Genomic DNA, 17441 nt, shown 5'->3' with positions numbered 1-17441 from the left:
GGTGAATCTAGTCGCAATTTACATGAAACAGTTAGAATTTTTAGCGAAAGATATCCCTGAAAACCCCACCACACAGCAGCTATATTTCGGAAAATTGCTAAACAATTTTTTTTACTAGCACTGTTAAAAACAAGAGAAGTTCCGACATAAAACCAGTTTCAGAAGAGAATAAGTTGAGATTATCGCTACCATTGTCAACAATCCTGTTAGGGAATGGTTAAATGCTACTTTTCCTAAAAGGTGAATCGGAAGACGAGGCTCCATTGAATGGCCAGTTCAGTCGCCTGACCTAATACTCCTGGACTTTTTTCTTTGGGGATATCAAAAAAGTAAAATTTATTTTGCAAGACCAAATTCAGTTGAAGATCTGAAAGACTGAGTTCGAAATGTTTAGTGTTATTCGCTTGACAGATGTTATTATTGTCAAAATGCACAAGGAGCTAATTTCAATGCCTAATGTACATGCCAAATTTCACCGTGCTATAAACGAGGGAACAAAAAATAAAAGGGGGTGTCCCGTCATTTACGCAGGCATTGCATATATTTTGGTTATGCGGCATGTAATAGTCCCCACTCGATTGCCGATATTTTAGAGTAAAAAAAACTAGACCTGCACTTATCGTTTTATTGAGGCACCACAATATTTAAAATTAAATCCTTCATCCCGTAAAAAATCACAAATTTGCCTTCGTCCGTTTTATCAAGTTCAGTTGTGATTCGAGCTTTCTCCCAAGTGTTTCGTCGACTTGGTAATACAGTTTGATTGCTCTTTCCTGGATGAAATCGCTGGCCTGCTTTAAACTACCCACGAGATTCTCGACCAGTCTATCTTTGGCGCCCTGATCTAACACTTTTTGCCAGAATATTCTCGGCTGCACGAAGTCGTCGGCAGTGCATGTGTCGTCATACCTGTTCACGTCTCCGGTCACAGTAAACGGAGGGTAAACAGATTTTACCACCGGATCGGTTTGAGGACCAGAAAAACTGTTGGGATGGTAATTCGGAGCTCCTCCGGCGTGAGAAATTGTCATGAACCCATCGCGTTGGTAGGTGCGTACTCGGAAGGGGCAACTGTTGACGGGTATCTGAAGGTGGTTTGGCCCCAAGCGGTGACGATGAGTATCACCATAAGCGAACAAACGTCCCTGGAGCATTCGGTCCGGCGACGGTTCGATTCCGGGAACCATATGGGCTGGGTTTAACGCCATCTGTTCAATTTCCGCGAAGTAGTTCTCCGGGTTTCGATTAAACACCAACTTTCCTACTGGAATTAGTGGATATTCCGAATGGCTCCAGACTTTAGTTAAGTCGAATGGGTTCACTTTGCTGGAGGCTGCTTGTTCGGGTGTCATTACCTAAAAAATTGCGAACGCTTTAAAGTGTTCAGAAAAATTGACAATTGGCTAAACATTCTTGTAATAATATCTAAACAACATAAGAACTCCAGTTGGCTTTACTTAAGCGTTACATATATTGTTTGAGGCGGCGGAGCTAAAGGACGAGCATATTGCTGAAAGGTAAAGACCCGAGTCGCGGTTAAAATTGTTAGGTTTCTTATAGATCTCTATGAATTCTCAGATTTTTCTTTGGTAGAAGAATTTTAGTTCTATCAGTTTCATGATTGGGTTCGGCAACTGCTGATGAGTTTATTTGTCGCAGTCTTAAGGCCCTTTCATATTCTTTTAGCCTAGTTGATATTTTTCCTCCTGTCCCTCTAATGTATTCTTTAACACACATGCAGGGAATGCTGTAAACTGCGGGCATCTCAAACGAAATTTTGTCTTTGACGGATTGAACATGTTGAGAGATTTTTGGTTTGTTTTTGATAACGTTTTTTATTAATTCGATCAACATGGAAGGTCCACGTCACAAATTTCCTTCCTAGATTGCAGAGGTGGACACATCGGATAATTATCAACCAACTGACGTGATAGATATTTAGATTTTGAGAAAGCTTTTGATTCACGTTGAAAGTCTAATTTGGAACTATGGTGTTAGGAGCGGATTTCTACAGTTAATTAGGAGCTTTAAGGATTGTACATTTTGTGTTAGGGTAGACTACAATGTTTACAGTGGTGTATCTCAGAGTCAGAGAATACACTCCCTTTGCCAATAATAACTACAAGACCTGAAAAGCATAAAGGAACGGACTTGGAAAATGCAATTAAGTCACTCTAAATGCACTGAATTCCATAGAGGTTATTGTAGCCACAGAACAAAACATAGAGAAACTGCAAAGTGCAAATCCAGGAATGTGTTGGTGTTAATAGTACTAAAAGATTTAAAGTGGCGACAAGTTCCATAATAAATTTAAAAACTCAAACGCACTTATTTATCTAGAGAGTAAGAGAGTAAGGAGCTCCCAAGTGATTGAAGGTGATCTTATTGAAACAGATAAAATTATCAATGATTATTACAACTTTGATTTGGGAACCTTGTAGAAGAGGATATATAAAGTGTGTCGAAGAATATACGACACAATATGATTCTTCACTGTTTAAATCACAAAAAAGGGTTTTTATTAAATAACATTATAAAAAAATAAAAACGAAGTGATAGCTAAATACGTAGTCACATGTTAATTCATTAAACATATTACTTAAAAAGAACTTACTAGAAGAAAAAAAGAAATTATAATAAACATCCAAGTGACCATTAATTTCCAAATACAGATAACACCTTGTAACTGTAAAATTTAAAATATTTTTAACTTATAAATTTTTTTAATTAATTAATGTTTTGAAAGACTTCAGGCTCCAAGTCTTCTCAATTGACCTTACAGTAGTTCTCTTGATTATTAACTGCAAAAATTAGAAACTACACAGGACCTCACCCCACTCTATTTTTTTGTATTTGGATATTGTAAAAATTATGTTTACCAGCGAGTTTTTGAGACTAAGGATTAACTAAGAAGACCCTTTCTTAAAGGTTTTCAAAACATTACAACTGATATGTTTTTTTCCAATTTATCCATCTTCGTATCTCTTATGGTTTGCAATATCCCCAAGGTAGACATACTTATCTCGGATACATTGTAGATATAAAATGTGTCCCTGTTGTCAATTGATTTGGAAAATATCGGCGAAAAACTGAAAATGGCGGATTCCGTTTTTCGCCAGAAAATACAAAACGGTTAAATTGACAGCTGTCAAAATGTGGCATTGTGCTGACACTTTTTTAAGACGAGTATATGACATTCTTCGATCGTCTATTGTTATCTCGCAACCCGACTTAACGTTCATTTTTGTTATGGTCGCCATTATGGGTTTTTCGATTTTTGAGGTCTCACAAGTGCACAAATGTTTTTATCACACTTCGTAAAGTTGGGTCTTAATTATTTTATAAGTAGGCCATGATTGATTTGTCACATTTGTGATTAGTTTTGTGATAAATATCACTTTTGTCCATCTAAGAAGGGCTTTGACTTTGACGTTAAATAATTCTTAATCTTAATAAACAAGCAATCATTTTAACTTTTTCGGATAAAAGATCGATATATTGTGTAGTGCAAGATATTACAACCATGAAACCGCAAAAAAACGAAAATCCACAAAGTTTCGGGTTACGCTTGCAAGACGCACGAAGTTTATTATTTTCAAAAATTAACATATCTGATGATTCTAGAGAGTTAAAAATATTAAAAATTACCGAATATGATGGTATAATTTTTAAAAACCTTTATTAATGGTCGAACTTACCACATGCAATTGGTGGTTAGGTAAAAAAATCCACAGTCTTTGGAAGAAGCAATGAGCTTCGCTCTTGAACAAGAAAATTTCTCTTCGGGTAATGCTACAATATTTTTAAGAAAATTTTAAAAATTTACGCCTAAAACATTGTAACAAGGAAGAATACGAAGCCATACGTAAATTATGCTATCAGTATAGGCACATTTTCTATTGCGAAAACACTCCGTTAACGTTCACTAACCAAATAAAACACAAAATAAATTTAACAAATGACACCCCTATTTTCACTGTTCGCACTACGAACGCGGATGAAAATTACAACAAAATGACCATCGTCGACAAATCGCGAGAAATATTCATTAAAAAATCACCTTATGATCCGTACGTAAAAGTGACCCAAGAAATAGTCGACTGAAATAAAATTGTTCACGCAACAAAATCATATATTTATTTATTTTCTAAGGAATTAAGACAGTACTTTCAACAAGAAATGACTAATCATTTTCGAAATTACCAACTAATCGAATGTACGAAATTAGTTCATAATGTCAAAGAAGATGAGAGAATTCTATTGATTAAATACAAGCACGAAGGGAAAACAAACCTCCGTGGTATAGATGAAATCCTAAAATTTTTGAAAGCCACTTACTATTGGAAATCCCTAAAAACCGATGTAACCAATTACATCAACAATTGCGCAATCTGTCAGCCATCCACATATAATAGGAAACCACCCTAACAACCTTTAATTATCTCTGAGACACCCAGTCGACCATTTGAAGAGTACACACATCGACACCTTTCTTGCAGCAAATAAAAAATTTCTGACATTTATCGATAAATTCTCTAAATTTGGACAAGCACTTACTTAACCCAGTATCATGTTGTGAACAACTTGTCACATTCTTCTCATTTCTTGGCGTACCCAAATGTATAATTTCAGACAATGGATCCGAATTTCGCAATGAAGTAGTTCAAGGTTTTTTAAGGTCTCATAATATCAAAATATATTTCACGACTCCTTCACATCACGAATCAAATTCCTCTGTAGAGCGTCTACACTCTACCTTGATCGAACCTTCGAATATTGAAGAATGTTGATACCGAAATCACCCAACTAATGCTTTATGCTATTACTGCTTATAACAGTACGACACACACGTACGTATTCACCGATTATTTAGATAACCATCGAAATAAAACCAAAATTAACTTAAATAAAATCACTCAAATTCCAACTATTAGTTCTCAAGTTTATAAAACGACAAATCAAAGATCTAATAAACTACAAAATAAATTCTTAGGTCCTTTCACTTTAACTGAAATTCTCGAAAACGGCAAAATCGAAATAGAAAACCCCAAAAATAAAAGAAAAGAAATAATTTATATTAACAAAAGTAAAATAATGCCCATTTTTACAGATGGTTCTGTACCGGCGGAGCAACCAACGTAAAATTCAACATCCTAAATGACTACCCAGGGATCTTTCCTTTCAAACTGGGAACATCCAAAATAATTTCTAATCATTGGTCCTTTGTCCAAACTTTTGATTTGCCACCTCTAATAAACGATTTTGATTTACTTAAAACTCAAACTCAAATAATAATAGTAACTACTACAAAGCATATCATATTTTTTTTACAAAACTTCTGGATTCCTCCTGCATCGGTTTTTGCTGAGTCAAACATGCTGACGTTTCGCCAATCATCCTCTTGGCTTCTTCAGAGCTTGACTGAAACTGTTAGTGATCAAATGTCCGAAGTGGCTCGGATCCGTGGGAAATGATAAAATGACTCTTTCCGCATGCTAGACTGGTGTACAATTAGGTACTCTACAGGGAGTAAAATAAATCATAAAAGTAACAGGCACATTTAAGCAAGCAGTTTGACGAAAGAATTATTTCATTAAATGGTCCGATATCTTGGCCTCCTAGACCTCCTAACCCTTCGCCCTTTGATTTCGTCCTCTAGGGTCCCACAAAACATTTTTTGAGAGAGATTATAGTAACCTTGAAACAAAGAGTTTTGGACATATTTGGTGGTGGGAAAAACAGTCACGAATTGGCAAAAATATCTCGATGCAAATGGACGTGATTTTGCATATCTCTTGCTTATTGTTAATGTTAAATAAATTATGCCCTACTTATAAAATAATTAAGACCTAACTTAAATAAGATAACGTTGCGAGATAACAAATGACGATTGAGACATGTCATACACTTTTTCTCACTCATCTTAAGGAAGTGTCTGAACAATTGAAAACTTATTTGGATTTTCTGGCGCATAACCTAATTCGTCATTCTAGGTTTTCGCCGATATTTCCCAAACCAAATGACCGATCGTAAATCTGACACCGGTTATCAAATGCACTAACTTTCCGCTCAAACTTTTTCCAATTAACCTTTGCTGTAGGTATAACAGGAGCGGAGATCCCTGTACGGAGAAGTCAATGTGGGACACATTGTCATGACCGACTTCAGCTTGGTTATTCCATTAATGAACTGGGGTATGATGGAGTGAGTCATGCTGTAGTCGACTTTTACAAAGAAGACTACAAGACTAAAATTTAACTAAAAGAGTTGCAAAAATAGCAAAACAAGGAGCACTTTAGCAGCAGGATTAATAATTAATTGGTTTATTGAATTTGTGAAGATTTAACTTTATGTCATACTGGCATATGTTTGTGCTACCAGCATTATAATAGCAATTTTGATAAAGACACGGTGTTGTCGAAACAATTGTCATGTCATAATATATAATTTCTTGAAAATCTGAATGTTAAGGGTTGAATAACATTTTTCGGTAACTTCATAATTTTTTTGTTTTGGGTTAACCTTTTATTTTCGCGCTGTGTATACAACACCCCCACCATACCCAACCTTGGTTAAGCCGCGCGAAAAGACAGACTTGCGTGAGCGTCCGTAGTGCGAACCACGAAAAAACAAGCTCTCTTTTGTGACCGGTTCGCGAGAACCCCGCGCTGTGTTGTGGTAAATACCACCCCCAACCCTCCAGAAAATACCCCTAAGAAGACCCGGCCGGGCAGACGACGACGCGGGAAACCATCAAGGTGGGTGATTAACCGTTTCGGGTGTTGTATGCCCTACCGTTTTCTTGCCGCTCTTTCTCGTTTAAATTTTGAGGGTGATTTACAACCACCTTCCCCCAACCCTTTACATATTGGTCCTTCGAGCCGGATCAGAATCAGTCTTTTGGATTTTTATAGTCATTCATAAACTTTAGTAATTTTAAATACATGTTCGCTATCGTGAACAGGTTAGCAAAAAACGTGTAAAGTTCGGAGCGCAAAAAAGCGGTTTCATAAAAAGTGTTTACCGTCGTTTCGAATTGCGGCCGTCTTTTTATTTGATTCGTTCTAAGCATATTTTCTGCGTGCTCAAATTCTTCTTCCTTTTAATTTACGTGGGTACTTTGTTTCGAGACTTAGGTGTGCATTTGTTTACAAAACGATTTACAATGTCGGAAATAGATAAATTTATTGCTAAGCGGGATTTAACACTTAGACGCTTTAACGATATATTGTCAGCGGGTCAGAAAGCTCGCGTTGAACCCGATGAAGATGAAATTTTATGCAAATTCCAGTGCATGGTGGAGGATTTGCCGAGTTTAGTTAGCACTTTTGAGTCCTTGCAATTGGAAGTAATCTCCTTAGCGAATGATTCAGAAAGAGATCGACAGTTTGCGGTTCAAGATCACTTTGATCAGTTGCATTATTCAATTCGATCTATTGCCAAGCGATTATTTGAGAAAGTGGAACCTAAGGCAGGCTCTCCGGTACCATCTGTAGTTGGTCGAGAGTCGCAAAGAAATAGTAATCTCCGACTCCCCCGTATTATCATTCCGAAATTTGATGGCGAATTGAAAAATTGGCCTACATTTTTTGATATGTTTAACACGTTGATCCATAATAATTCTTCCCTTTCAAACATTGAAAAATTTCAATTTTTAGTGTCTTATTTGGAAAAGGATGCTCTCAGTGTCGTGAAGAATTTGCCAATTAAGGATGCCAATTATAGTATAGCTTACAATGCCCTCGTGAAGCGTTATCAAAACGATCGATTGTTGTTAACCGATTATTGGCTGTCGATCTTTCGGGTTCCGACTATGAAGAGTGACTCGGTTGTTGAACTGAGGAGATTGCTTTCAACATTTTCAGAGAATCTTGAAGCTATCGATAAATTCGATATCGACTTGTGGGATTTTACAAAATTCAATTTGCTCTTAGAGAAACTCGACTCGACTCTCAAGACGAGGTTCGAACTCAAATTTTGTGATAAAGATATCCCAACTTTTCAAGATTTATGTGATTTTTTGGAACAGAATTGTAAAGCTTTAGAAAACTCTTTAGTTATCTCAAAAGGTATTACCCCTACCAAGAGGCTTGAGGTTTCGAAGCGAGTTTCAACCGATACACGTAGACCCACATCTATGATAGCGACGTCTATCCCTCCGAGTGCTGATGTGAGTTGCACCAGTAAGTGTTTATACTGCCCTATGGACTACCATCCTCTGACAGAGTGTGATTCCTTCCTATCTCTTGAGCCCCCTCAAAGGCATGTGTTCATCAAGCAACATCGTTTGTGCTTTAATTGCTTCGCGCGATCCCATGGTGTTGGAAGATGCCCCTCCAAGATTAATTGTCGTGTATGTGGCAAGCGCCACCATACTTTAGTGCATTTTGGAAATGCTACTACCCCCTCCCCGGCGAATGAAGTTCCCCCTGCTTCCGACAACCAGGAAGGTACTATCCCTAGTCCGGTGACCATGATGACCAATCTCTCCTCTCAAAAGGTCGTGCTCTTTGCCACTTGCTTGGTGTCCGTTTCGAATAAATCTGGTAGACTTGTTACTTGTCGTGCACTGTTGGATTCAGCTAGTCAAGCCAGTTTTGTGACAGATTCCTTTGCGAAGAAATTGGAGCTTCCAAGGTCTCTCTCTCCGACACCAATTCAAGCCCTCAACCAAATGTCGACGTCTGCGTTAAGGAAGGTTGCCCTGAACGTGACCCCCTCCCAAAGAAAATCCCCTGCTCTCCATATAGAGGCTTTAGTTATTCCATCTATTTGTGATAAGGTACCCTACCAGGTGATTGATAAGCAGAATCTAAAACATCTCAGGTCCCTACCCTTGGCTGATCCCCACTTCTGTGAACCCAACGAAATAGACGTGCTTTTAGGGGCAGAGGTTTACGGAGATATTTGTTTGCCTGGATTTAGAAAAGGACAGAACGGTGGCCCATGCGCTTTTCGGACCATCTTCGGATGGGTTGTCCTAGGAAAAGTGAATTCTTTAGAACCATCTTCTCCCTTTAGTTTTTATACCACTGTGAGCACTGCTGTTGATGTTTCTTTGAAGAGATTTTGGGAACTTGAGTCCGTCCCTTCAAAGACCTTTATGTCTCCTGAAGACAAATTGTGTGAGGAGATCTTTCTCTCTACCCATTTCCGTGCCCCTTCAGGTAGATACGTCGTATCCTTACCCTTTAAGAATAAACACCCTTCACTTGGTGAATCTTACCCTCAAGCCCTTAGGCGATTCCAGTTGTTAGAGGCGCGTTTGGCCAAGAACCCAACTTTGCGATTAGCCTACAACGAGTTCTTGAGAGATTATTGGGAACACGGTCACATGGCACTCGTTAGCGACCTGCCCCCCTCTCCCCAAGGTTACTACATTCCTCATCACGCCGTCTGGAAGCCACATAGCGAACCCCTTAAATTGCGTGTTGTGTTTGATGCTTCAGCCAAAACTTCCAACGGACGGTCTCTGAACCATCTTCTATTTACGGGTCCCAAGCTCCAACCCGACATTGGAGCCATTTTGCTCATCTTTCGACTGTACTGTGTGGTTTTCACCACCGATATTCGTCAGATGTATCGTCAAATCCTAGTGAGTGACGCCGACCACCTCTTCCAGCGGATTCTGTGGCGTTTTGATCCCCGCGAAGCAGTGCGAGAGTACGTCTTGTCAACGGTGGTCTATGGAATAAGTTGTAGCCCATACTTGGCTATTCACGTGTTGCGTCAGCTTGCTAGGGACGAAGGAGCGCGTTACCCGTTAGCAGCCCGTCTCCTAGATTGCCAAACCTATATCGACGACATTATCGAAGGAACAGACTCGTTGGAGGAAGCCCGTGAGTTGAGGGATCAATTAGTATCGCTGCTAAAATTGGGTGGTTTCGAGTTGCGCAAATGGGCGAGCAACTCCCCCGAGTTATTGAGTTCACTCCCCGCTTCACATCATCAACCCGTTTCCCTATGCGGAGACGACAATCCCAGTTTAAAGGTGTTACGGGATGTGTTCTCCTACCGCATCCAAGTAGCGGATAGGACGTGCACAAAAAGGAATATTTTGTCGCAAGTAGCCCAAATATACGATCCCCTAGGTTTTTTATCCCCGGTCGTGTTGACTGCCAAAATTCTCCTACAGAGACTTTGGTCCCAGGGCGTCGATTGGGATGCACCTCCCCCCCGCGACATATTCGAAGATTGGAGTTCGTTTTCGTCTCAGCTGGACAGTCTTTCTGGGCTGACAATCCCTCGTCGGGTACTGCCTAGCAATGGCGTCCAGGTGGAGACGCACGGATTTTGTGACGCTTCGGAGCGCGGATACGGTGCAGCCGTGTATCTGCGAAGCGTCAGAGAGGGCCATATCTCTGTCACCCTTCTGTGTGCAAAGAATCGGGTAGCGCCTTTGAAGCGAGTGTCGATCCCCCGTCTGGAGTTGTGCTCAGCGTTACTGCTCGCCCAACTCGTAGATTTCGTCCGATCCACTATAGCCTCTGAGTTGACTATCACGAGAGTATTCGCCTGGAGTGACTCCAAAATTGCGTTGTCTTGGATAAAGTCCTCCCCCCACAGATGGAAAACTTTTGTGGCCAATCGCGTGTCCTTCATTCAGGACATCATTTCCCCCAGTTCCTGGCATCACGTCGCCGGTTCATCCAACCCTGCTGATTGCGCATCCCGAGGGCTTTTCCCCGAGCAAATATTAATTCACCCCTCTTGGTTCTGTGGTCCCCCCTGGTTGCGTCTTCCGGTGGAAGAGTGGCCCACCTCCGACTTCACCCCCGGAGACGATCTGGAACTGGAACGTAAACCAGTGTTGACTTTTGTGTCCACCCCTTTAGTTGACTCGCTCGGAGAACTGTTAAACCGTTTCTCGTCGTTACGAAAAATTGAGAGGATCCTGGCTTATTGTTGTAGGTTTCTAAATAATTGTCGTACCCCCGTTCCCAAGCGAGCGCTTGATAATTTGTCTTTTGCGGACACGTACCACGCCCGCACGTTGTTGACAGGATACGTCCAACGTGAGGTGTTCGCCGGTTTGCTGAAGTGTCTTCGAAACGGTAAACTGTGCCCCAAACCTTTACGCTCCCTAGCGCCCTTTATCGACGAGCACGGTCTCATTCGAGTTGGTGGCAGACTCCGAGGTTCTGCGTTGTCTTTCGACGCAAAACATCCTCTTCTACTACCTCGAGACCATCGCTTTACCGAACTCGTGATCGAAAAGTTCCATAAGGAAAATTGCCACCCGGGCCCCCAATCGTTGTTGTACCAGATTTCACAACAATTCTGGATTTTGTCCGCCCGCAGAGCAATTCGTCACACCCTATCGCAGTGTTACCGATGCTTCCGTGTCCAACCTTCTTGTGTACAGCCATTCATGGCTGATTTACCCCCCGTTCGTGTATCGCAAGTCAAGCCATTCGCGCATACCGGTGTGATTTTGCCGGTCCAATTTCCATTACCCTTGCGCGAAGGCGCGGCGCTAAGACTCAGAAGGCTTACATTTGCCTATTCGTTTGCATGGCTACCAAAGCCATCCATTTGGAATTGGCTTCTGAACTCAGCTCAGACGCATTCTTGGCCACTTTTCGGCGCTTTGTCGCTCGCCGCGGGCGTTGCACTGACATAGTAGTATAGTGATCAGGGTAGAAATTTTGTCGGTGCTAACGGGTTGTTGGTACAGTATTGCCAGCAGTCCGCCGACCAATGTGAGGTGCGCTGGCACTTCAACCCACCCTCCAGTCCTCACTTTGGAGGTCTTTGGGAGGCCGGCGTCAAGTCGGTAAAGACCCATTTGTTTCGTGTGATAGGCTCTCAAATCCTGACTTTCGAGGAAATGTCGACAGTGTTAACTCAGGTGGAATCTATACTGAATTCCCGGCCCTTATGTAGTTTGAGTTCCAACCCAAACGATTTGCATAGCCTTACTCCTGGGCATTTTCTGACCCTGGAGCCCCTATCTGCCCCTCCCGACGACCCTTTAGCTAATCTGAACACTAACAGACTCACTCGTTGGCAGCTCATGCAGCAGTTGCATCAGCACTTCTGGGACAGATGGCATCGGGAATACCTCCACCAGCTGCAGCAACGGCACAAGCGGAACACCACGACTAACCCCCCAAAAGTTGGTCAGTTGGTTTTAATTAAAGACGAGAACCTCCCCCGTTAAAGTGGCTTCTGGGCCGCATCACGCGCTTGTACCCCAGTTCCGACAAGGAAATTCGCGTTGTGCAAGTGCACACGGCCAAAGGCACTTTCGATCGACCTTTGGTCAAATTATCTTTTGTCCCTAACTGTTAACTTGTTCAAGGGGCAACCGTGTATATAGTATAGGATAAGTTTATGGGAAAAATTGGGTATTTTTGGGAGGCCGGAATGTTAAGGGTTGAATAACATTTTTCGGTAACTTCATAATTTTTTTGTTTTGGGTTAACCTTTTATTTTCGCGCTGTGTATACAACACCCCCACCATACCCAACCTTGGTTAAGCCGCGCGAAAAGACAGACTTGCGTGAGCGTCCGTAGTGCGAACCACGAAAAAACAAGCTCTCTTTTGTGACCGGTTCGCGAGAACCCCGCGCTGTGTTGTGGTAAATACCACCCCCAACCCTCCAGAAAATACCCCTAAGAAGACCCGGCCGGGCAGACGACGACGCGGGAAACCATCAAGGTGGGTGATTAACCGTTTCGGGTGTTGTATGTCCTACCGTTTTCTTGCCGCTCTTTCTCGTTTAAATTTTGAGGGTGATTTACAACCACCTTCCCCCAACCCTTTACACTGAACTTTAGTTCTTATTTATTTTGATAAATGGATTTTCATCAAGTAAAAGCCACCTCAGTTCAAATTCAGTAATTTTAATATTTAGGTCACTCAAGAAATTTCAAATAATTTAAATTAATTATGAAGTAACGTAGGTTCGGCCTAATTAAAAATTCATACGTTAGGTACTTTCCAGTTTATTGGTCGTTTATCCCCATAAAACTTAGATCTAAGGTGTATTGAACTGGTCATAATGTCTGTAGATCCTATTGTTGCGGCTAGAATTGTCGCGTTAATACAACATGGTCGAGGAAAACGGGAAACTGCAAGAATTGTTGGTAGCAGTCTATGTATACCAACGCTACAAGGAGACTGGCTTGGTCACTAGAAGACCAGGATCTAGTCGAAGAAGGATCACCAAACCAAAGGGATGATCAATATTTGGTCTCCGCAAGTTTGTGGAATAGAACAACTTCTGCTGTTTGGTTTCGAAATCAACCTCAGGTTCGAAATGCTAATTTTAGGATAATGGTCTGTCAGAAGAAGGCCTTATGCTAATGGATTGTTTTGTCGAAAGATGGGTACAGAGCCGCCATGGTACCGACGCCATCGAATACCAAGATTAGCTTTTGCCTGAAATCACATAGATTTGAATGATTGTGAATGGAGCAAGGTACTGTTTTCCCGTTTTTACCTCACTGGGTCAGACGGACGTCGAAGAATATGGAGGAGACTCGGAGAAAGATATGCTCCAGGTTGTATTGAAGAAACATTTCCACATGGTGGTGGCTCGGGTATGGTTAGGCCGGAAAGCACACACAGAGTTGGTTTTTATACAGAATGGCTCTACAACAGGTCACAGGTATATTACGGCAATCCTCTATGACCATTTAATGATCACTATGGGCGAAAATGGCATTTTTATGCATGATAATGCTAGCCAGAATATCTAGATGAGGTGAGAATGAGTCGGTTTGATTGGCCATCACTCAGTCCAGACATGAATCCCATCGAACATGTGTGGGATGAGATGGGACGACGTATGCGAAGATATATACCAGCTCCAAGAAGTGCTCAAGGGCTGACAGAATTGCTAATCCACGAATAGAACAACATTGACTAGAACATTATCCGTAATTTAATTCAAAGCATGTCTTGGTGAGTACAAGCACTCATAAATGCAAGAGCAGGGAATACAAGTTATTGATTTTCAGGTTTTATCAATATTGTTAATTGTTACTCGTTCCAAATAGTTGGAAATAAAAAATAATTTGGCTTTAATTATAATAGGCATTTTCTGTTTTCCGACAAAATCATGAAAACCAACTTAAGGTTTTCAGATTAAATGCTAAATTCAGTTAACCAAATAGAATAAGATACATAATTTATCATCTACTAGATCGATTTACTTTTTCTCCCAAAAAATTGTAATTTCGTGAGCGACCTAAAGTTTTTGCTCGCCAGTGTAGTTAATCTTTTCGTGGGTACCAGAAATGCGATGTTCACGAGGGTAACACGTGGTACTTATTAGTCACATCATAGTACTCACTTGAATAGACAGAGTGTAGCTTGGGAAATTTCCGTTAGCAATGGCGTTGTACAAATCCCTAATGGCATAATCGGGATCGCTTCCGGCGAGCTGGTCGGCCCTCTTGGCATCAATATTCTTAATACCTTGATCGGTTTTATAGTGGAATTTGCAGTAGACGTATTTCCCTTGTTTGTTGACCAGCTTAAATGTGTGGGAACCATAGCCGTTCATGTGACGATATCCGTCGGGGATGCCCCTGTCGCCAAACAGAAACAGCCATTGATGCATACTCTCCGGCCTCAGTGTATGGAAGTCCCACATCATATCGGGGTCTTTCAAGTGTGTCTGCGGGTTTCTTTTTTGCGTGTGAATAAAACTGGGGAACATTATGGGATCTCTAATAAAGAAAATAGGAGTGTTGTTTCCGACCAAGTCCCAAACACCGTCGTCGGTGTAAAACTTAACGGCAAATCCTCTGGGGTCACGTACAGTGTCGGCGGAGCCTAAAAGTTATAACACAAGTGAAAAAAAAAATATATTTTTTGGGTTTCTGTTTTTATGCGTAAATTCTGATTTTAGACATTGAAAAATATTCAAATTTCCATTGTTATTTCATAAAGTTTGCTATTGTTTGACTTATGTCGATAAGTATACTTATATATATAAGTATATTGTATATTGTAAGTAGCATCAAAGTTAGCAGTAATTGGTCTATCTCAGCTATAACAACTGTATTTGTGTATTACACAGTGTAAATATGATGCTGATTTGTTTTGTTTTATTTGTAGAGAATTCATTAAAGTTAGAAATAAAAAAATTGCCTTGTGAACAAATTTAAAATTTTGCGCACTTTCTCTGCAATAATTGTAAAAACTAAAATTTAACATTGTTAAATTACAACGGTCGTAATTGTCGTATTAGTAAATTTTATTTCTAGCTTGGTATAGAGGAGAACACCGACTTCCTTGAACCTCAGCTCCGATACCATATGATGAAAATACTCTTGTGCCTTCAGGTTCAGATTGTTCTGAAGCTCAAGCATCTGAAAGTTCAACAGAATCTGGTACACCACTAACCAACAATGCTGGTAGTGAATTCATGATAAAATGCCAAGGTTTTGGGCCACATTTTATTATTCCAACTGAATTTAATGATTTATTCTGAGACTTGAACATATCCAAGAGTAAAGCGGAAATTCACGACTAGAGCAAACTTGCTCGGATTAGAAGATTACGCAAAAATAACTGATCAAAGAGAGCGCCATAAAACTTTATCATGTTTTTTTCACAAAAGAAGCTGGTATTAGTGTAACAACGTGACTGAATTGTTTGAGACATTTGGAATGCACTGACTGGCGGATTTTTATCGATAGCTCTTCAACAAGTTTAAAAGCAGTTCTGCTTCACAACGGAAATGAATTGCCTAGTCACTAGCACATTTTCTATTGTTGAAATAGAGCTATGACAGTCTGAAAATAATACTTGAAAAATTGAAATACACGAATACCAGTGGAACAGTGATCGGTGATATTAAAATGGTAGTTTTTTATGGGAATGCAACGTGGATATACTAAATACCTCTGTCATCTTTGCTTGTGGGATAGCAGGGCAGATTGAGTGTATTATCAATAGCGTATTTAGCCTGACCGAGTCGAATTTCATATAGGAAAACATAACGTATAGCCTAAAAATGCTTCCATTTCATATGAAATTAGGCTTAACGAAGCAATTTGAGAAAGCTCTAAATCAGAATTCCGAAGCTTTTAAATATTTGAGAGAATTTTTTCATAAGTTATCTGAAGCTAAAATTAAAGGGGGTCCAACGAAAAGGACCACAATTAAAATAAATAATGAAAGCTTCTTAGTGCTTGTGAAAAACGAGCCTATAAGAGTTTTAAAGCAGCAATTGACGGCTTCCTCGGAAATCATAGACCTGACAGTTATAAACAATTGATTGATTGATGGGCTGGAGAATATTTCATAAACTTCATATACTACATTCTCATTTAGACGAATTTAAAGATAACATGCGTGCCTATTCCGAAGAACAAGGAGAACGTTTTCACCAAGATGTGATGGAAGATTACATTTGAGGTTTAATCCGGGAGAGCCCATACGAACATAAACGAAATACGAAAAATATTCATTTTTAGACACTTATTTCTTATTATTATTATATTTAGATTATATTGTTTATTACACATTTTGAATAAAAAACACACTGATATTTAAAAAAAACATTCCTTATCATAAATTAAAACAAAACTATAAAAAAAACGTAAAATTTAGTGATTTTTGCAGAAAAAATGAAAAGTAGACTTTAATTTTAAAAAAAATTTCGTTGTTTATAGCGTAAGAGAAACTGAAATTTAACATCTGCTGACCTGTGAATAAGAATCGTTTTTCCGGATACTTACCAGATTCGCCACCAACCGTAGAGAACCTAACCGCTATGGGTGTTTTTTTGCCAACGTGCTCGAAGACTTTCGCGGCAGAGTACCGCGTGATGTCGTGGGTTACTTCGAAGTATCCGAAGGCGCCGGCCCCTTTGGCGTGGACCACGCGTTCGGGAATACGTTCCCGGTTAAAGTGAGCCATCTCCTCGACAAACGCCCCGTCTTGCAGCAACACTGGGCCTCTCGGGCCGATGGTAAGAGTTGCATCTTTCACGACCACAGGAGCGCCTGACCCCGTAGTTGCCGTGGGATTTTTCTGAAAAATATCGGAACTGACCAACCTCGCAAGATGAAAAACAAAGAGGGTAAAGTATGTCTCGAAGTATATCGCCTCAGCTCCTCCAAAAAGTAATTACGATTGCGACCTTTTCATAGAGTGGGGCGAGTCAGGTAGATCGTGTCGTTTTATCGCGCATTTCAAAAAAGCTTCTTGCGATTATATCACTAATTCTTTCGTGATGTCCCTTCGAAACACTTAGATGCAAAACAAATTACGAAGGATGTGTATTATAGCAAATGTAAGATTCGGGACCACAATTAAACACGTAACCGAACTTTACTATTACTTACTATTTACTCTTAAAATAAAATAATAATCAAATATCACAAAACGCTTCGGCGCACTAGGCACTCCAAACTCCTTTTTAACGGTTCACCCGACATTTTTTATGCTATTTTTTTCTGAATTTATGCTCCGATCT

At 40.2% G+C, this 17441-nt stretch overlaps 1 protein-coding gene across 1 annotated transcript in view; it reads right to left on the bottom strand.

The window, feature by feature from the left end:
* Positions 1–611: 611 nt before the first annotated feature.
* The window catches only part of LOC132698269 (catalase-like), a 29494-nt gene continuing 12664 nt past the window's right edge, over positions 612–17441 (bottom strand). Inside the window, exons 2-4 of the mRNA XM_060664242.1 lie at positions 16702–16996; positions 14304–14788; positions 612–1355 (exon numbers count right to left, since the gene is read on the bottom strand). Coding sequence (XP_060520225.1) covers positions 675–1355; positions 14304–14788; positions 16702–16996 — 1461 coding nt within the window. The 3' untranslated portion in view covers positions 612–674. The remainder of the gene's footprint in view (positions 1356–14303; positions 14789–16701; positions 16997–17441) is intronic.

The sequence above is a fragment of the Cylas formicarius genome, unplaced genomic scaffold (assembly GCF_029955315.1).
Source record: "Cylas formicarius isolate icCylForm1 unplaced genomic scaffold, icCylForm1.1 PGA_scaffold_2__14_contigs__length_35257938, whole genome shotgun sequence".
NCBI classification, from domain to species: domain Eukaryota; kingdom Metazoa; phylum Arthropoda; class Insecta; order Coleoptera; family Brentidae; genus Cylas; species Cylas formicarius.
This window is presented reverse-complemented; position numbering and strand designations above follow the sequence as displayed.